Raw genomic sequence first — 22,172 nt, 5'->3', positions numbered from 1 at the left:
CATGACAACAGAGCAAACTCCATCCGCTGATGAAGGCCATGAGATGTGGCTGAAAGCTCTGAAGGAAATGCAGTATGTGGACCTTGGAAGAAATTTCTTATCGCCTAGTCATATTTTGTCACCTTTTTGATGCAGAAAAAGAAAGAAATGCCGTTTGCAGTCAGTTTGTTCATAATCTGGATGCACTTTCAATAAATTTGAATTTGAATAAAAATATTTTTTTTTGCCAATTTTCTGAATGTTCTGAGACTTCTGAACTTTATATGATATACTTGCAGCTGAGCCTGTACTAAAGGAATAGATGTCAGTATTGAATGTTTGATAGTGGCAAAGTTCACTGTATACTAAATGACACTGTTAAAATTAGCCGGCATCCCATAAGGATAAATCATTTGCCCTAATATTTTCGACCCTCAACTAGCAGACCCCAAACAAGGTGATGTCAAGTCCATCAGTCCATCCATCCACCACAGAGCAAGACACCGCAACAACTACTGGCCAGATGAAAGTGGTAAAGGTATTTATAGTTTACACTTATGGTTTCCTTCTTTTAGGGTCATTGTCAAATGTCCCTAAAAGGGAAACGTCATTGTCATCATTTTCCTTTGATTAAATTTGTGTTCCATGACAAAGTGTCTGGAGAGGCTGCCATGCTCCCCAGACACAAACCCTTTCCGTTTGGACACTCTGTAAACGTCCTCTAGCTCCACCCTCAGTCCAAAATGCACGTAGGATGTCTCATGATCTAGCCGGTGGATTGTCATGCCATGCTCCCGACTGAATGAACCCCCTTTTTGTTTTGAATGACCTCATGGCCTTTCCTTAAGAGCCAACACTCACGGCAAACATTACACTTTTAGTTCTACTTCTCATAAGGCTTTAAGAACTGAAAATATTGTGTCAGTATGTGGTTTATTCCTTCCGCAAACAGAGGCTATTGGGGACAACAGTCTTGCTTGTCTTCAATAAGTAATTATTGCCACAAAACAGGTGACATTTTTAAAAGCCAATTCAATATTTAGCAGTATCTGTGCAGTAAGATCATTTGGATTAAAGTATGTCGTTGAATAAACTGGATAAATCCATACGGCAGACGAGATCCTTTGCCGCTGCAGTGTGCTGGTTTAGCTGGTGTCACCGAGAATTGCCAGTATGGAGCTGGCCTGCGAGGCAAGTTTACTGCTACTATGATCTGTCAGTTTACTGAGGCTTTCCTTCATATTCACAGAGTTCAACTCCTCCTTCATCACACCTGGAGACAAGGATTGGAAAGAAGAAGAGAGAGACGGTGAGAAGTGTGAGATGGATTGCAATTAGTAGTGGAGGTAAAAAAAAAAAGTGCATATAAGATATAAATCAGGTCCAGAGTATTCTCTGAACATCTGTGTGTGTCCCATATATAACCTTTCCTCCTGTCTTTTAAAATGAGGAACAGAGAGCACAACAGAGGAAATAGACACACACCTGCAGTGAGGCCTGGTGATCATTGCTTGATTCAACAGGCTATAGAAAGAACCAGTGTCTCAAAACATCTGCCTCCGCTGGACCTAAAGTGGCAACATCACCGCTGACTGCTAAAGCAGTCTCAAATGTTTTAAACTGCTAGTCCCTCAAATGGCCACTAGATGGCCGGCTCCAAAGAGACATCAACTGTGCCGAAATCTACGTAAAAAGTCCCAACTTCTCTCTCAAGACACAAAGAGAGGTCCATGTCGTGAAACATAGCTCCATTTTAGAATCAGTCCTGGGCTTTGGATAGATGATTACAGCTGTTTTTGTCTTCTGTCTGGGAACTCACTGGACCCCACCCTAAATGATATCCTAGGTACCATAGCACCGTAACACATGTCTTTCTCTTCATTTGTTTTTGCTGATGAGACCACTCCTCAGGCTACAGACCACAATGGATCCTCTCTAGAAGCAAGCTTTGTTAAATACTGATAGCCCCCCCCCAAAACAAAACGGGGACTTCCAAGCTGTCAGCAAGATAGCCCATGAACGTGCCGTATATATGGAACATGCAGCCCTTTTTGCTGCCACCGGTGATCCACCTGTACAATCAATGCAATTCTTAAAGCTACAGTAGGCAATATTATTTAATTATAATTTTGGTTGAAATAACTCATTTTGACCATTGCATGTCACTGACAATATCTAATTGAAGGGCTCCTTTAAAAAAAAATGTGTGTCTGTGAGCACCCGCCCCCTTTGTCTGAATCAAACAACCAATCAGGGTTAGCTAGCACGTAACTGGCCAATCACATCGACTCTGTACTTCGACTCTGTACACTCCAATCCAGAAGGTTCGATTGGAGTGGGAATCAGAATGGTTGGACGAGAAGAATCAAAACACAGAACCCCCTGATTACCCTGATTGGTTGATGGTTTGATTCAGACCTGGTCCAGTTTTTTAAAAGACTAAATACAAAAGGGGGGTGGGTGCTTACGGACACACATTTTCTTTAAAGGAGCCCTTCAATTAGATATTGTTAGTGACATGCAGTGGTCAAAATTAGCTTCTATAGCTTTAATGTGTTTCATCATCAGCTATTTTTCAAATATTTGTCAAAACACCGAAGACGACTCTCCGCTCTCTACTCAGCAGGACACGACCTGTCACATTCATATAGAGCATGTGGTGGCGGGTCAGATGTAGACAGATAGCCACGTTTCTCTAGCATCATGCTCGCATTGTTTTGAAGTGGAGGCTAGTGGTCGAAAAAGGTACTCGCAACTTGTTAATTAAAACTATTTTTATCAGAATCAAAAACTGAATATAATAAAGCAGTAGTAACTTGAGTGAGTAGGCGGCTGCTTATGGAAAGCTCTGGTCTTTGATGAGTTTTTCTCACACATCTGGAAATTTGCGGTGGAACAGGACGTGTGTGAATGTGTGTTGTAAAATCAAACACATACCGGAGTTCGCCAGGCTGCAGATGAGACCTAAAGCACTGAACTTGACTTCGACTGCCCCTACAGGATCCTCCAACATCTTCTTCAGCATGGGCAACAGCTCTGCGTCCTTAAATGGATCCTTCATGGCCTCTGTGGTGTTCACACACACACACACACACACACACAAACATATGGTGAACACAGATGTCACATCATATGACTTAACTGATCTGTCTTGTATCATGAAATCAACCAAACTAGTTAGTAGCTAGTCCTGCGTATTCCTTGGTGTAGCACATTGATTGCATCTGTCTGCACTTGTAGCTTTTTGTCTTGTTTTTTGGGTTCTCTTGATAATATACAAGCAAATACTTTGCTTCCTTCGTTTTGTGTCGGGTGGTTCTTTGCTTCTGCATCACCCATTACAACAGTGAAACACAGCCCGCTTGGCACTATACACAGTGTTTATTTAAACCCTGGTTGGCTTGAGTGGTCCAACCATTGTGGTGCTGATTACTACTCACACACAGCAGCTCCTCTTTCTTCCCTCTCCATGTCTCCGTTAGTGGAATCAAAGAACTTACATAGAACCTCGCTTGACTTCCTTTTTTTTGGGGGGCTAACACGTAAATCAACATCAGTTGGTTCTTAATGAATTGCCTTGTTTAAAAGGTCAAAATGTAAAAGCATGTTAAAGAAAACTTTAAATTGAATTCAGAATTTCATATCTTTCATATCGGCAGGATGAAACACGGCACACAGATTAAGGTTAACAGCCATAACCAGTATGTTTGAGCCAGGCGAGCCATTAATGACCCGACCTGAAAACACTATAGAGCAGCTTTACCATGTTCACCCCAACAAGATGTTTGTGCTGAGCACTGACAGAGCATCCATAGGCTGCTCCTGAGGAGTACAGACAGGCTTACGCATCATACTATAGACACCAAATCATCTCAACAACCCCATGAATGACAAATCAAGCTCTGTGTTTCACGCTGTGCCTGTATTTGTTGCAGAGAGAAAACAAAATTTTCCTTATGTGACGAATAGTGTTCAACTATAACTATTACTACAAACCCAGTGTCTGAACAAAGAGATAGGGATGATAAAATCTAAAAAAGAAAGAAAAAAAGAAACAATATAGGAGCTGATAGCAGGGCCTATATTTATCAAGCATCTCAAGAGCGGTAAAATCTGTCCTAATTGGCCAACAATTCTCAGAGTGACTCATATTTGGTTGTACTTCTAGGCTTAGGAGTGACAACATTCTCCTCCTGCGGGATTTGGAAGAGCTGCAGAGCCGTCCTAACCCGTAAGAAGTTCCAGGCAGGTCTGCTATGAAAGGAATATCCACGACGTGCGTAAACGGCTCAGATCACATTTAGTTCCAGTCAAATTTTGTTGGAGGGATTCTCTCATGCTTGATAAATTTCGGGCCCAGAACTTTTGACTTAGCATAGTCTCGGAAATTGCTTTACCAATGTCAGTGGCAGATGCTATCGCCAGGGCAACCAGGGCCTCGTTCTGCATGATGACATGCTCACTTGTTGCCATGGAGATAAGGTGCCGAACCCCATCTGCTGTGGTTACAGCGTGGACAACTTCCTGTCAGAGAGAGAGGAAAGCAGCCCATGGCAGGTGTTCAGTGTACGTGTGTGTGTGCGTGCACACATACTGTCATTATGTTAAACTCCAACAAACTGGGTGTGATTCCCAAGAAGAAAGAGGTTTTAAGTTTTAGCTCAAAGTTACCGGACTGCGGCTGTGTCTGATGAGGGCAGCCAATAGGCGACTGGCTTCTCCTCGGACTCCTGCGTGGTCTTTGGCTTCACACCACTCCATGACCCGAGCCAGCAGCACAGCATCTCTACCCAGCACCAAGGCTGCCTCCTCTGACACACACACACACAGCATGGCAGAGAAAAAGGAAAAACGGAGAAAGGTGTAAAATCAAAAACAACTTAATATGGCCACAAGTTACCACTAGGGTTGATGTCAAATGTTTGATGAACTTGTGATGGACCATCACTAGTTTCTGGCATTTTACAGGCCAAATGATTAATCGAGGAAATAACAGGCTTGGTGTCCCAGGGGACAAGACAGAATGTAATTGGGGAATGGAAAAACAAATCAAAAATGCGGAGGTAATACTTCTGAGGCTTAACAACCCACAATGAATAGGCCCCGGGGGACGGTTCTAAGTGGGACACACAGCGTCCTTCCCAACTGGCCAGTACAGGGATGCTCATCCACCCGCTCAGTCTGTCTGAGTTATTGGAGCGCTCTGCTCAGGACTTACTCTTCAAGTGTTTGGAGGTTGTTCAGTTTGTCTAAAACGGCTTGTTTCAGACAGAGGGGGGGAACTGAGGGGCTGCAGAAAGGGCCAGGACAAGATACATGAGGACTTTTATCTGTGAATCATGCAAAGCTGCTCTAGTGGAGTCCCAGAATAGAAATATAGAGCTGAAATGAGTAGAATATGGGACCTTTAAACAAGGGAAGAATAACAAATGATTAAAAGATGAGACTGAGAAATAGAGGAAGAATGATGGTAATAATGACAACAATAATCAGACCTTCAATGTTTGTATGTTGTGTTGTGTTAATCTCTGTTTATTTGTCTGCTGTGGAAATCTGCCTGTTAGATAGCTAGTCATCCAAGTTGACATTTTGGCCTGAGGGGGGAGCTAAGGCAATCATAGCAATCTTCCCATTCAATTTGAACATTCCTGTAGTCCAAATGGAAAACCTGGCACTGAACGCAATTAGCTTCATGCATGAATATTCTAAATCCTTAAAACTAAACAGCCATGCTCACCTTGTCCGTCTACCATCATACGTAGTGTACCCAGCAGTTTGAACTGAACGGGGGGCATGTCAGAGCGCAGCAGAGTCTTTATCCTCTCAGTCACCCCGTCCTCCAGCATCCGCACTTTGTTGGTGGCTGGAAGACACGAAAGGTCATTCTGGTGCACTTACCAAGTATCTCAGTGTGAGTGGTGTGTGTCTGCATGCACTGCTCTGTATGGTTTATAAGGGCAAAACACATTCAGGACAATTTTAGCATCCTTGTCATTTTCAATATAATTCAAATGACAAAACTTGAGAAGGTTGTTTTAAGCCTTCACAAGTATGTTTACAGTTTTGGTGGGTTTTCCTGATTGACCCATGTAAAGTATTTTTCTGGCATTTGCCCATAAAAACCCATCTGAGTTGTTCCAGTAAGTTTGATGAAGATGACTCAGTGAGTGTGCCTACACGACAGGACTGTGTCCTTTAAAAGGTAAGTTTAAGTGTTAAATTTTTAAGTAATTACTATGATCTTTGGTCAATGGAACCATATCTCTACTGTCTTTGTTTGATCAGTACCAGGAATGGCCAGGTTTCTGAGCGCGCTCAGTCCGGCATGTTGAACAGACACGTCTCCTTCATCGACATGCTGCTCCAACAAGGTCAGGATGTGAGGAACCACGCCGAGGTCCAGCATCTTCACACAGTTACTGTCTGACAGAAACACAGCAGGCCAACAAAGACACCTTCAAAACCTGGTTACTGCATTACATTACATATACATACGTAGCCATGTAATCCGATAACTCACACGAACTTAATACAATTACAGATTAGGTCTCATTCACCCATTCACACACCGATGGCAACCGAGCTGCCATGCAAGGTGCTCAGTGTCTTGCTCAAGGACACTTCAACATGTGGATGGGGGGGGGGGGGGGGGGGGTTGAACACCCAACCCGTTCTACCCTGCTCTACCTCCCGTGCACTGTATTTTGAAGATGTTGATGTGGAGGACAACATGTTGACTGGTCACTAGAGCACCAGCATCTCAGACCAAAACAAATGGGCGTGTTGGCCACACCTCCCTCCCTAACCAGAAACAGCCATTATATTGCTCTCCTCAAAGCCACCAGACTCCAGTGACAAAAACACTGATTTTACCTTGCAGATCATCGTAAAACACACTTCATTCACACTTGACAGAAACGAAATAAAACTCCACCAAAACTGTTTATAAATAAATAGTTCTCAACTTGAGAAATGTACTTTACTTCATGAACGTACAGAGAGGAGGGGGGGGCGGGACTGGCTGCCAAAAACAAAGAACGGGGAAACTCTGATTCCAACACACACACACACACACACACAGAGGGAGTGTGACTGTGAAGAAGTTAGGGACTCGATACGCAATAGACATTTTTCCAAAGTGGGTCTCGGTGGTGACTTTGAGGAGAGATATTAAAACTTAAATCTGCTATAATTCTTTGGCAGCAAAAAAACAAGCTGTTAGCACAGCAGTGTTATAAGGTGATAGTTGCATAGTTACACACCCAGCAGACACAGGGCAACACTAGCATTCATTCAGTGTTGGTGAGCACCTGAAGTTCAATACTCACTCTCTTTTAGCTCTGTTTTTATTTTAAATATCTGGCTCTTCAGCTGCTAAATGCTCCGCTATGTCTGTCTGCTGCCAAGCAGCTCGTGCACAGTGGCTTTTCAGAGCTTTGTCTCTGAAAATGATGCTATGAGAGTGCTGAGAGTGAGCCAGAACAGTAAAGCCGAGGACCGGGAAAACAAAACAAAACAATGAGGTGAAAGACGGGTAACTGTTGGTGATAATTCTTTCTGGGATTATCAATATGAGTGACACCTTTCACATTACTCAATGAACCCCTTGTTATAACAAAAACATTGTTAGTTACTTGGCAAGGAGCGTCCCCCCAGAAACCTATGGGCGATGGTCGCAAGAGATCCCTTTACAGTCTTGAGTTTGGAATATCTCACCGTTCCTGGCGAAGTTGGCGATGGCCAGGGCTCCAGACAGCTGCAGCTGGGTGTTGGAGCTCTGCAGCCAGGACAGGACATCCTGATACACCAGACCCGATCCCTCACCAAAACACTTCTGCATAGACTCATCTGACACACACACAGACACACACACACACACACACACATATACACTCTTTTAAACCAGATCATTAGAATACTTACAAAGAAGCACATTATTTCTTCCGACAAGCAGCGGTGACGTCACCATCCCTGTATTATGATATGTGACGTATCATGATGTGAGGATGTTTTCCTGCATATTATTGAGGTAAACAAATAAGTAACCAGTAGCACAATACCAGACACACAGAAACATCATGGTCTGTCCTCTGCCTGTGACACACTGCCACTCCGAAAGGTCACACTATCCAGATTAACAAGGCTGAAAGGGGTCATGATACTCTTAACAAGCTGTTTGGCTGGTTTGTTATGTCATGGCCAGCCCCGCCCCCCTGTGTGCTTTTCTATCTCCTCTTCTGTCTCTTTCTTTAGATGAACACAGATGACAGTTAGCCAACACCACATTTATGGTGCATATTGTCTATCTAAATGAATAGCCACGATGTTGCTTCTGGGAGACGCCTACAGCGCCCCTCATCAAGCTAATGACCCAGAGACAGAGGTGGACACCTGTATGAGACACAGGGCTCCCCTCATTGGATCCTCTTGACTGGTGGAAAAGTATTCGGACGTTCTTCCCAAGGCTGGCCTCTATAGCGAGGCGCTATCTCTGTGTTCCCCGGCCGTCGGTACCATCTGAGCGGGTAATCTCCACCGCGGGTCTCACAGTCGACAGGCTGAGAACCAGACTAACCCCCCAGCATGTGGACACGTTGCTATTTCTGAATAAAAACCAGTAGACAAGCTGTCTGCGAGTCAGGACTGAGGTAGGCTGTTTTGTTACGTGTTGGCTGCTTTTGATAATTAAATTAACCTATTACAAAGTCTGGCTACTGTTTGCTTAGAAAATATTTTTCTACAGGCTGTTGTGACCACTAAATGTTCTATTCAACGGTCTCAGCGCTGGAGAAGCAGAATTAGAATCACAATCCGAAATACTTCATTGATCCCCGGGGGGAAATTACACAAGTTACAGGTGCTCCCGTTCAAGAACAGAGGAAGTAGCATAGAAATGAGAAGTATGTAAAAATATAAGATATAAAAAATATATACATTTGCAGTATTTAAGTGAAAAATAAAAATATATGTAATAACAATGTATATGTATGTATATATATATGTATTGCACTGGTGAATGATTGCACAGATTATTGTAATTTTAAGTCAGTATAAATATAAATATAGAATAAATAATGAGGTAGTAGTTGCTGACAGAAGGGAAATAAGTCCAGAATCAGTCTGTTCATTCTGAGTGTCTGACATTGAGAGGGAGGAGTTGAACAGTATGATGGCCACAGGCGCTCTGCTGTGCACTGGAGGATTCAATGTGTGTCAGCCTACGACTTGAGAATCCCCGTGTTCCTGGTGTTGTTTGTGCTGCTATGGCACATGTAAAAAAATAAACCCTTTCTTATGAAAAAGAAAAATGTTTTTAATGGGTCACAGACATTCGTCTATTCTAAATGGCACATTTTAATCTTGTCAGTTAACGGTTAATGATCGGTCAACCAGAGTTGGCTATCGGTCAGCCAGTGGCATTTGAACCGGCCAACCAGAGCTGAGTATTATAATTTTCTGAATAACTAGATCAGCCCTGTCACATCACATTCAGTGTGGAGCTTCTTTTACTTGAAGGGAAGTCTGAGCAGCTGAGTGAGGTGAAGGACAGACAGTTGTTGGGAGAGTTGTTGCTTTTAAACATGTTTGGAGATGTCCCACAAGTTTGCGACTGCGTCACTCACCTCCTAGAAGCAGGGACACGATGAGGTTGGAGGCGATCTTGATGCTGCAGAGGTCGTGGGGGTCGGAACCTCCCTGCAGACCCCTAATCATCTCTGATAAAGCCTCTGGTACTCCTGACTCTGCAAACTGCAGCTTCAGTGTATCTGGTGGGACAGCACAACCACATCACAATAAATGATGAGACAAAAACAAATGTTCAAAAACAGCCTCACTGGCCGAGATTTTTATTTTTAAATTTGCATTGGTCGATTTTTTTGGAACTAGTCTCATCATATTGGGGTATTTGGGTCCCATCTCAAGGCTGATTGTACAGTAAATCCAGCCATGACTTAATTATACTAGCCCCCCCCCCCCCTGAAACTAAAGTTTAGAGTTTGGTTCGTAAAGTGTCAGGGAAAGGTGATATGAGGAATGCGTTTATATATTTTGATGATACAACCTCCTATGGGGTTATATGTAATTGTATATTATTATATCAGCTTATATCAGTGATACAGTAACTTTTATGGAAAATCAATATACACATGATTTATGGATAAAGTAAACCGGCAGAAATTCAAGGTCATGTAAAACTCAACGATTTCTCAATATTTTCTTGTAACAATATGCACACGTCAAGGCTGCCCCATCAATCCAATCAACCCCCATCCCATCCCATTTCAGTTTGTACCACTACACATTACATGTCGCTCTACGCTGATGATATTATATTTATTCTCTCTCCTTTCTCTTCAATCAATCACTTGTACATCTCTGTGTATATGATTTCTTTACCTTTATTGTTGCTTATGTTGTTCTTCCAAATCCAAATTGGTCTCACAATTCAAATGCAAGATGCCCCAAAATCCTATTAAATCCAAAACTTGGGTAAAGCAGTCCTGCTCGCTGAATTATAATTGACCTACAATAAGCATGTTCTTTTGAAGGCTGAGGTTGTTCTGGCTTTTCCAAATCATCTTTTGTTCAGGGAGTGTGACTTACTTCCATCTGGTCTTTCTTAACTGGACTTAACTGGAAATGTTTCAGGCTAAGGATGTTATAGAATCTGGGTAGGCTGATCTGCAGTGGGGTTTTTCCCCCTCTATCCTCGCCAAGGAAGGTGTTAATCATGTCTGTTGTCCTGTCTGTGCTTTACTGTGTCACCACCTTTCAAACCAGAGTTTCATCAACAACGTCCTCCCTTTCCAAGCCTCCTTCCCTGAAGCACCCCGCAGGTCTTACCACTCTCGCCCAGGGAGCCCAGTATTTCCAGGATGACATGTCGGCGTTCCGCATCAGGTGCCCGTTTCAGCTGAGACGTCAGCACGTCTGCCACATCCAGCTCTGCGAGGGCATCCCGCGCAGAGTCTGTAAACAGAGGGGTCTATAACTATAGACAGTGTTGGAGGTAACTAATTATCCTGACTACCAGTTTAAATGATCATACATCTGGCGTCCACAGCTAATTTAACAATTGAACAACCTTTGGGACAAGCTTTGGTTCCTTTATCCTGGTGGCATCGCCGTGTAAGCTCCGGCTCATTGTTTTACATATTCCACAATGAAATGAGTTTGGGGGAGCACTGAAGAAAGACTAAAGTCAGATCTGTATTTGTTTGCTCATTATTCCCACTGACTCCTCTTGGCACTGTACACAAACACATTTGGAGATTACACAGGCCTGATGGGGTTTCCACAATAGTGAGTGATAGAAGGTGTGTGCCAGCATTTACTGTGCCTTTGTGCCTGCGCAAAATTAAGAGTGTTTTATATGACTGAGGAGGGGAAACCCAGGAGAGACTGTACAACTGTCCCTGTAGCTGTGAAGGACATGTCTAAATAATAATTATCAATTACTATAATAAATGCAATTGCTAAATAATCACCCATGTCAGCCAGGTTACAGAGGGCCAGCAGGCAGACGTTGACCAGGGGGTCGTTCTCTGGATACTCCCTTATTATGGATACCAGTCGGGGGATCACACCATTCTGGACTAACTGGTCCTGTTGGTATGCTGGGTGGGAGGTCAGAGAGACAGAGAGTGGAGGTGATTGAGGATGAAATAACACATATACACACACACACGTTTTATTATGTTGTGTTGGTGTGTTTGTATTTGTGTCTCAAAGTTTCATTGTTTCATTTCAACATCATGTCTCACTGGTTTACTGCAATTACATGGAAATGTCAATTGCACACAATTCATCAAATTGAATTGAATGATAATAAAAGACCATTGGACATTTGAAAATTAGAAGGCACACACGTAGCACCTATTTCAGCCTGAAGACCTGTCTGTCACACTCTTCAAAAGAACACAGTCTCTGCCTCATAAGCACGCATGTTCATGGCCGGTGAACCCTGATGACCCGAGCCAGCGCTGTCAGACCAACTCACAGTTGTCAAAGCAGATGCGTCCGATGGCCCTGCCGGTATTCAGCAGCATCTCCTGGTCGTTGCTGTTCAGATGGGGGACGAGCACCTTCACCAGGCCTGCCTCGATGCATGGCTCCCTGACTGCAGCTGCAACACAAGATAAAACCTCTACAGAAAAAAAGCACAAGAGCCGTGGACCTCTGTTGTACCTGTGACCACATCCAGCTGCACGGGGTGTGGAAGTTAGTTAGCCACCATGTGACAAAAATGTTTGACAATATCTGACTTTGACGCCCCGAGAAATAGTGTTAAAAAAAGACACTGTGTCAGACAACAATGCATGGTGCCCTTATATGGATTTAACAGGTTGTTGCTGCCACTTTTTTTTTTTTGCCTCTCCTGGACTATGGGGATGTTTTGTATATGAGCTCAGCTGTCAGTTGGACGCTGTCCATCATGGAGCCCTGAGATTTATAACTCCTCACACATCATTGTATATATACTGACAGGAACCAGGAAAAGAGATCATAGTTCTCCTGTGTTAGCTTCTCTGCACTGGCTCCCTGTAAAATCAAGAATAGAGTTTAAAATCCTTCTCCTGACCTACAAAGCTCTCACTGGTCAGGCACCATCATATCTTAAAGAGCTCATAGTACCCTATTACCCCACTAGAGAACCGCGCTCCCAGAATGCAGGGTTAGCTTGTGGTTCCTAGAGTCTCCAAAAGCCGAGCAGGAATTAGAGCCTTCAGCTATCAAGCTCCTCTCCTGTGGAATCGGCTCCCAGTTTGGGTCCAGGAGGCAGACACACTCTCCTTTTAAGAGTAGGTTTAAAACTTTGCTTTTTGATAACGTTTATAGTTAGGGCTGACTCAAGCCTGCCTGGACCAGCCCCCTAGTTAGGCTGCTATAGGCCTAGACTGCTGGGGGACTTCCCATGATGCACTGAGCTTTCCTCCTCTCCCTCTTCATCTTTACACATTCATCTCCCTCCAATGCATGTTACTAACTTTATTTCTTTTAGTTTCTTTGTGATTTGTCGTCTCGCAGGTTCCTGTGGATCGTGGTCCTGGTACGCCTGGGTGCTGCTGCCATGGGCCTGCCCGACTCTCATCACTACAGTTATTATGTTTAGTCGTAGTTCTGTTACTATTAAAGTTGTTATTGCTATTATTAATCATATTTCAATTATTATTACAGATATAACTACTATTATTAGTCATATTTCCATTATTATTATGGTTGCTATGGCTACTGCTGGTGCTGCTATACATCCCGGCCTGTCTGTCTGTCTGTCTGTGTCTCTATGTGTCTCTCTCTCTCTCCAACCCAACCGGTCAAAGCAGATGACCCCCCCCCCCTCACGTAGAGTCCTGGTTCTGCTCGAGGTTTCTGCCTCTTAAAAGGAAGTTTTTCCTTGCCACTGTCTCCATAGTGCTTGCTCATGGTGGGAACTGTTGGGTCTCTGTAATAACATTTTAAGAGTTGGTCTAGACCTGCTCTATTTGTCATGAGATGACTGATTTGGCGCCACATAAATAAAATTGAATTGAATTGAATTATTCGTTAGTCAATTGGTCATCATTATCCATGTGCAGAACTTTGCACTGGTACAACTTCATTTGTAAATCCATCCTCGGACTGCTGCCACCACTCATTTATCCACTTACATGTCCCATAAACAGTGCCACCACAGCCTACGCTCCCAGGGCTCCATCGCTCAACTTTGGAACACGCTACAGCAGGAGTCAAACCTGTCCAGTGTGATCCCCCCACCACTTGTGCACTTATCACTTTTATGATTTGTGTTTCATTTCTGTCTCTTTTAATGAATGTCCTGTCTGTCTCTCTGTAACTTTGTGTTGTATTGTTGAACAGGTCTCTCTTGAGAATGAGACCCCACGTCTCACTGAGATTACCTGTTTAAATAAAGGTTAAATTAAAAAAAAAATAATAATAACGTGGGCGTACTGACATCAGTTAGTTAGAAAGCAACACATAAGACTGCACCGATTTGGACTGAATAATGTTTCAACAAATAAGAACGTATGAATGAAACGTATGAAAATAAGTCTGCTGTGACTTGTAAATTTCCCCGCTGTGGGATTAATAAAGTCTATCTTAATTCGACTCATGATGGCTGATGAAAAAAAGATGGAGAAAAAAAACATCTGGGCAAAATCCATCTGCAGTGATGAATAGCGAACACATATCATACTGGTGTGGTAATTATCTGAAATATTCAGTGCTGTATTTTATTATCGCACACAAATCTCATTTTTAGTTTATATTTATCCAGGAACATAACTGACAACAGCAGTAGCAGTATCCTACCTTCTCGGGCCATCTCTGCCACCACCAGAGCCACCTGGCAGCTCAGGCTGCTTTTACCCCGTAAGGCCTGAACCAGCGTGGGTAGAATCCCACTTCTGGCAATCTCAACGGCAGCATCTTTCTCTGTGGGCACACAAATCCATTTACTACAGAATCAAAGCGGTGGCAGGATATCCAATTTCCAGCATTTACTAGAAATATGTGAAGTTAGTTTTGGCACCAGCAGACTTTCACCCCCCGGTGTAATGCAGGGTGCACCTTTTTTTTTCAGTCGTCATCGCGTATACCCACTTCTAAATCCCCTCTGATGATCATTCCTTTTTTTTTTTTCCTAGGATGGCGAAAGCATGACCCGCCCTCTCTCTGCCTCTGATTGGCTAGCACTTCGTTGCCTTTGCTGGTTGGCTTGGTTAGGGTTAGAGTAAAAATATCAGGGCAAGCCAATCAGAGGTAGAGTAGGTCAGGCCATGCAGCCCACCTGCTAATGGAATGAAGACTGTTTAACAGGACTTTGTAAAATATGTTCGTATCATAATTCATAATGATCATTCATTACTCCCTGAAGCCAAGCAGACGTAAAGTGATGTGCAAATATTACTGGCCCATTTTAGGATAAACTACATATGCAGGAGTAGTTTTACATGTCACTTTGTATATACACGACAGGGGGCTTATCATTTGCTGGATGTGCTGCTTTAAAAAAAAAACATTTTGGGCATAAATCAAGGGTGTACCCACTTCTCCAGGCACAACTGCTTTCACCCAATATATGTGACAATCTAGCAGGCCAATTTCCATTTGTGCCAGACTAATGTAAACACTGTCAGATATGCCACCTAGTCATTCAACTGCAAAAAGTTTGAAAATGAATCTCGTGATATCATTATTTTCTGCGAGGATTGTAGTTTAATGTAACGGTCCCATCATGTCTGAATAGAAGTACTGCAGACCATTTATGTTAAAGAATGAGTGCCAAAAGCCACCATTTAAAATTAGGTAGACTTCGGCAGATGAAGCCAGCAATATAATATGGAAAGTAGTAGGCTAGAGTGCTATGACATTTGCTGAGCACGTTCATGTTCCTCAGAAGACTCTTTAGTGATTCTGTGAGTTGTGCTGACTTTTTGTGCACAGTAATACTTTTTTTTCCCCTAGAAATAAATAAGAAATACTTATAGTGAACAAGCTGAGCTGAGGAGACAAGAGGCAAAGCACGATGAACACCCAGTGAAGAAAATTTATCGTAGCCTATTGTGTCTGTGTACAGGTGCATTACATGACTTACTCTTTTCCAGCAGAGCAGCCAGCACTGTGTCCAAATGAGGCTTGAGCTCCTCCTCAATCAGCTCTGTACTCACACTGATAGCCTTTAGTGCCTCACTCAGAGAGTCTGCAACACACACACACACACACACACACACACACACACACACACACACACACACACTGCATGAATATGATGGGACATTACTAGTCAGCTGATAGCCACGCAGCTGTAAATCAGCCAGTGATTGTGAAGCATGAACGACAGCTGATGCCAATCGGCTACTGCAAGTGCAACTTGTGCTTTGCCTAAATATCTTATTCATGAACCTTTAAAGCAATAGACTGTACTGATGTTGGATATTGGTTCCCTTAACTTTCTCATGTATTCTGTGTGGTTTTTGAGCAGTACGTAGATTGTAATTGCGCCACAGTATCTCCATGTATTTCCATTTGGTCAGACTACATGATGGGCCCAGTTGTGATGTATTTTTTTTTTCACAGTTTCTAAAGTAAGTATATGTCCAGTATATGTCCACACCAATATGCAGGAACTGTATCCGCGCTAATCAAGGCATTTCTAACAGAGTATAATAGGCTATATAAAGCCTGATCCATTTCCAATCCTCTGTTTATTACAAAATATTGTGCTCTGGGTATGCCATCTGTCAAAAACACCATATTGTGCTTCATTAAAGCATTTTTTATTTTTTTGTTCATGCTGCATATGAAGAGCAGGCTGCCTAAATCCTGTTCAAACCCTTCTTCCACAACAGATACATGTTCAAACTTCCCCAATATCTCCATGGATACTATATATAACACTATAGGACATTAACAAAACGCCATATGTGAGGAAAGCTGTGATGGAGGTGCACAAAAAGTGCAAAATGTAGGCTTTGTATTAACGTGATATGCATCCCAAAACTAGCATTGTAATATGTTTGCTTTCTTGTTGAATATCTGGCATCTATTATAATAGGGGATTTTATTCCACAATGTATGTTTATACCATGACATGACATGACAGCTCCCCAAAAGTGAAGCCAAAACATCTCGATCGCCCCCTGGTGGCTGGTTGCAATATAGATCATAAGCCCCGCCCCCTCCATGTCTGTGGATGGGACATGGGACAAACTAAAAAGTCAAAGTACACGTCAAATGCATTTTTCACAAAGATGGTTTCTGTCATCTTAGGTAGTTCTTATCACTCTGATGTTTGTTCAAGCGTTCATTTTTCTGATAAATTTGGTTTTAATTCGTTATCTGATGCTAAAAACGGGGTGAAGCATCGTGATTGACAGCTGAGATTGCTTGTGGTGTGCTCGTGATTGGGTCGGGCTGGTGTATGGGCGGGACCTCGATCCTGCGGCTCCACTCACCAATAACCACTGCTCAGAGTCACCAGCGCAAGATGGCAGTGGCCGAAAATACAACGATTACATTTTATTTATATAGTGCTAAATCATAACGAAAGTTATCCCAGGGCACTTTTCATATAGAGCAGGCCTAGACAGACTCTTTGTAATATTATTACAGAGACCCAACAGTTCCCACCATGAGCAAGCACTATGGAGACAGTGGCAAGGAAAAACTTCCTTTTAAGAGGCAGAAACCTCAGACAGAACCGGGATCTGGGTGGGCGGTCATCTGCCTCGACAGGTGGGCTTGAGAGAGCGAAACAGTAGCCCACATCAAGATATCTGAGCAAAACCCATACCACTTATAAATTAAAGCCATGCCCACTAATCAGCACAAACAAGGGTAGACTGACAACAATGGAATCCATATAGAGGAGGAATCGTTCTCATTTTGATCACTCAGTATCTAAACGTCAACATTGCCCACATGAAAACTCACCATGGGAACACAAACGCTGCAAAGTGACTGAACACTTTGGATTTTTATGACCCCATGATCTTTCATTGCTATGCAGATGAAACCCAATTTCAAAGCGGACGACTGCCCACCTAGAGTCCTGGTTCTGTTCAACGTCTCTGCCTCTTAAAAGGATTTTTTTTCCCTGCCACTGTCTCCATAGTGCTTGCTCATGGTGGGAACTGTTGGGTCTCTGTAATAATATTATAAAGAGTCGGTCAAGACCTGCCCTATATGAAAAGTGTCATCCGATGACTTTTGTTGTGACTATATGCATAAAATCTAATTGAATTTTTAACAGTTTTTGCCCCACTAGAGGCCTCTAGATGCTTTTCCCACTTTTAATATTGTTGCTGAATGTACTAATTTCAATTTGATTAGAAATAAACCAGCTCAGTATCCAGGAATTACCTTCGTATTGGACAGTCCCTCACCTCACAATTTACGTCCAGTGCCAACATTCCGTGTCAAGACAGGAAATAGTGTGCCCTTTATGTCGCAAAGGCTGAATGTAAGGGTGTGGACGTTTGCAGTGACAGATGGGCGTGTAGCACGCCCGACTCTCATGCAGGGGTTTGCCTCTGTCACAGGCCTGCAATTAACATTTCCCTTTTCATTAGCGGTAACCACAATCTGTAGCCAACAATAGGCAAGTGTTTTAGTTGCCTTACCTTAACCCGACCTTAACCATGATGCATTTGCCATAACCACGGCCTTTCACTAACCTTAACCATACCATAGTTGCCACGGGCAGAAATGGAAAGTATAAACAGAGTTACTTTAGCCCGATTGGAACCTCAAACATCTTGTATATTTCTTCCACTACTGGTATGGAATAAAGCTCAGACACAATCCACAATGCATCACACACACACACACACACACACACACACACACAAACACAGTGAGGAGAAACCTGCAGATGGTAATCACCTCAGCTAATCCCTTGTAAGTCGAATGAAAATAGCCTGAGTGGAGGGGGCTATCAGGCTGATACACAGCCTGCTACGTCAGGATCTAACCCCCATGTCCTTCCGTGTGTGTGTGTGTGTGTGTGTGTGACCATGTGTGTTTGACAAGAGAGCAGGCGACCAATTTACTAATCAGTCCCACAGAGTGCTGTGAGGGAGTCCCCAGGGTGCTTATTACAGACGCTTCAACTGCACTGCATGTTTCCACATATACAAACATAGATACACATGTACTTACATTAACATAGGTATATGTGCAGGGGGTGGGCATGATATCCAGAACTGCACATTCTAATCCAATGCAACAGTCCAGCAACAAATCCAATAAATCACAGTGAAGCTTATTATGTGTAGTAGCACTTAGACTCAGTGCCTGTGTCGGAGCTGTTGATTCATCACATCACCATCATTTTCTAAACTTCTACATTTATGCAGCTGCCTGTGGTGTTCACGCCTCAGATCAGCAGTTAGCAAGACAAATATCAGTCAGTCAGTCAGCAGCGGTAGCTTCGGATGAGGCTGGGTTGTTGGGTGGCGGTGTGTCCTCAGCTTGTAATGCATGACAGCCACTGGCCACTGAATAGTTTCTGTCCCTCCACTCTTGAGCTCAACAGTGCACTCTTATTGCCCGGTGAGACAAACAAGCTCGGTGTTCCTGGAATTGTGAGTGTGACATCGGGGTGGTGGTGCAAACTGAAAGGCTTGCATCAAAAAATCTGAAAATATCCCTCCTTTGAGAGCTTCATACATAACTTGTTTCACGATACTGCATTGTGGAGAGCTGCTTAAAATGTCTTGATCTGCCAGCAACGCAAAGTATATTTTACTATAATTACATGCCAGAATCCACCACAGGCCAGTACCACACTTTATGGTCCCCCACAACCTGCAAGAAATGGTATGTGATGGCAATACAAAGGCCCCAATACACATTTCACTCAGGAGATACTTGAGGGAAGCACTAGTCTGTCGGAGTTACTGCGTCAAAGTTCAGCTATATGGTACATTTTGAGGCCATTGTTGTTGGCCTGTTTTTGTCTTTTTTTTTTGCTTCTTTGGACTGCACTGCAACACAAAAAGATATTGCAGCTGACCTTCAGCAGTTCAGAGAAAAAGTGCACTGAGACGAAGAGGACAGGAGCAAGAAAGGAACGTCAGATTACAAAAAATGAATTCCACCGACGTGGAATCAAATGAGGTGATCGCATTACAACTGTGTGGTTCTAGAAGTATTTCACTCAATGTTTCATTTGCAAGATATCCCGTGATATCATATTTCCCTTTATGTATCTGTGCATAAGTATAGTTCCTTAAACACTCCAAGGCACATTTAATCATTTTGTCAGTGACCGTTATTTCCATTCAAAGTGATCCTGCTGTCATTTACGTCTCGGAAACGTTCATGAGTTTGAGAAAACGCATTTATAAAGAAATTAGCGAAATTATTGAGTTCAATTCAATTCAAATTAAAAACTAAAAAAAAAAAAAAAGCAAAACTGCAATATTATGTTCTCTGCAAATGTATAAATAAAGAAAAGGTCACGAAAAGGTCTGGTTTCTTGCGGTGAATTAGCATAATTAGTGTTTTTATATGTCAAAATGAACTCAAATGCAATCCTTGGGATCCTTTTTAGATAATGGCTGGAACAGTGTGTATTCAGATTTGTGTGTGTGTATTCAAAATAAAACATATATTTGGTTTCAATGTCAGACATCACTGTAGATTCAATACTACTGCCTGACAATACTTCACTGTTGATTCAGTTCTCTCTATCTGTATATCTATCTATCTAGCTGTATATCTCGCTAGCTAATGCCCTCATACACACATTCACACGCACACGTTCACATTCCCTGGTGTGTGTGTGTGTGTGATGCCTAAAATCCCATAACCACAGCTGGTATTATACGTCATCACTCGTATGAAACCGTGCACGCACGCACACACATACACACATGTTAGATATGGAGCTACTCACCGGTGTCTGTCATGGCTGCTGGTCGGCAGGCTCTCTGCTGGCTGGCTGGCTGGCTCTGCCTATTAGCGCTGTGTGTGTGTGTGTGTGTGTGTGTGTGTATGTGAATGTGTGCGTGAGTGTGTGGCTAGCAGAGGAGCTACCCTCCCTCCTTAAGGTCAGGTGTACCCCAACTCCGTCCCTCACTGTCTGTCTGTCTCTCTCCACTCCTCGCTCTCGCTCCCTCAATCCCATTAGCCAACTCTCTCTCTCTCTCTCTCTCTCTCTCTCTCTACATATATGTCTCTCTATCTCGATCGCCCCCCCACCCCTTCCTGCCCCCACTGCGCTTGCGTTCTCTCTCTCTCTCTCTCTCTCTCTCTCTCTCTCTCTCTGCTCCCCCTCGCTCCCTCACTCTCTTTCTCTCTCAATTCACAAATTCAAATAAGCTTTATTGTTCGGACAAGAGCATTTATGATAACAAATAAAGAAAACAAAGAAATAGTTTAAATGCTTTTTGAAATCTGAATCGTTTTTCGAGAAGAAAAAATATTTTGAATTACAGAAAAAAACAAAAAAAAACCCAGAAAGAGTAAATTAAATAATAATTAGCTATAGAAAAGAAAAACAAACATATGACATATAGAACACTTGTGAAGGCTTGATGAGAAATAGTAGTTACCTGGCTGTGACTCCAGTTCTATGAGCATGTGCAGGACAATCTAACCCCTAGTGGTTTACCCCGTCGAGGCTCCACTTCTGCACTCTTGGCCAGATCTTTGCATCCTGCTCCAATCAGGTATAGCATGAAATTAGAGGGCTTTTGCACTTCCTCATAGAACAGATGTTACATCCCATAACTGCTATTTTTATTTTGTATGTGCCTCGCTCTCCAACTGGCTTCGCTATTAGTAAAGTCCAGATGCAAAGGCCGCTTACGCCTTGATTCCACCGGGCACGGCTCAGTGACGTCACCGCCAGGAGTGTTTCAAAAGCAGAGCAGTTTGCCTTTGTTGATTTGCTCGGATTTAGTTGATTTGGTCATTTTTGCTAGATGTTCGGGCTTCTACCAAGGCCAGCCAAGGCTTAATCCCTCAGCAGGGGGAAATTTGCATTGATATAGCAGAATACAGGATAGTGCAATAGCAAGAGACATAAGTATGAAAAATCAAGATATAGCACATAAAAACAATAAAGACCGTTATAAAAAAAAGCTACTAAAACTAAAAAACAACTATAATTTACAAATTTACAAATTCACAGAACAGAAAAAAAGGGTAAAGGAATTATACTGTATTGCACATAGAGAGAGTTATTGCACCATTTGTTATACACTGCTCAAAAAAATTAAAGGTACACTTTTTAATCAGAGTATAGCAGAACTTCTGGGATATTGATATGGTCAGTTAAGTAGCAGAGGGGGCTGTTAATCAGTTTCAGCTGCTTTGGTGTTAATGAAATTAATTGGAGAGGAAATTATTCCTCTCCAAGATGGCGCCGCGGATGGCTGCCTCGGTCTGTTGGAGCGCATTGTTTTGCCTTGTTTTGTTTGTAAACAGTGTTTTTTGTTTTGGTTCACGGAGCTCTTTCACCAGAGAAGAGCTCATGAACATCAGGGGAACATCTCCAGTGGATTTGTTTCCCGAATTTCTGGCACCTTTAACTGCTTTATGGGACATTCTGGTCAAAGGTGCTCTCACCTTTGCAGCTCAACGCCGACGTAGAGGGAAACGTGCCGGTGCGCTCGTGCGTCTTCGCCGGCGAGGACAACGCACACCGCTGCCCGGAATATTTCTCTCTAACGTGCGCTCAC

General features: G+C 42.9%; 1 protein-coding gene across 1 annotated transcript; it reads right to left on the bottom strand.

The window, feature by feature from the left end:
* Nucleotides 1–1,124: 1,124 nt before the first annotated feature.
* On the bottom strand, nucleotides 1,125–20,396 carry LOC139294260 (rap1 GTPase-GDP dissociation stimulator 1-B). Its single transcript, XM_070916110.1, has 14 exons — nucleotides 20,384–20,396; nucleotides 15,578–15,682; nucleotides 14,293–14,415; nucleotides 11,981–12,106; nucleotides 11,469–11,597; nucleotides 10,825–10,950; nucleotides 9,603–9,746; nucleotides 7,696–7,827; nucleotides 6,268–6,402; nucleotides 5,717–5,842; nucleotides 4,651–4,790; nucleotides 4,377–4,503; nucleotides 2,917–3,045; nucleotides 1,125–1,252 (listed from the first exon to the last, which is right to left on the bottom strand). The coding sequence occupies exons 1-14, from the start codon at nucleotides 20,394–20,396 to the stop codon at nucleotides 1,125–1,127; spliced, it is 1,683 nt and encodes a 560-aa protein (XP_070772211.1).
* Between the last annotated feature and the right edge of the window lie 1,776 nt (nucleotides 20,397–22,172).

Source organism: Enoplosus armatus, chromosome 12 (genome assembly GCF_043641665.1).
Source record: "Enoplosus armatus isolate fEnoArm2 chromosome 12, fEnoArm2.hap1, whole genome shotgun sequence".
Taxonomy (NCBI): domain Eukaryota; kingdom Metazoa; phylum Chordata; class Actinopteri; order Centrarchiformes; family Enoplosidae; genus Enoplosus; species Enoplosus armatus.
The sequence above is the reverse complement of the archived record's forward strand: the minus strand, read 5'-3'. Positions and strand labels throughout refer to the sequence as shown.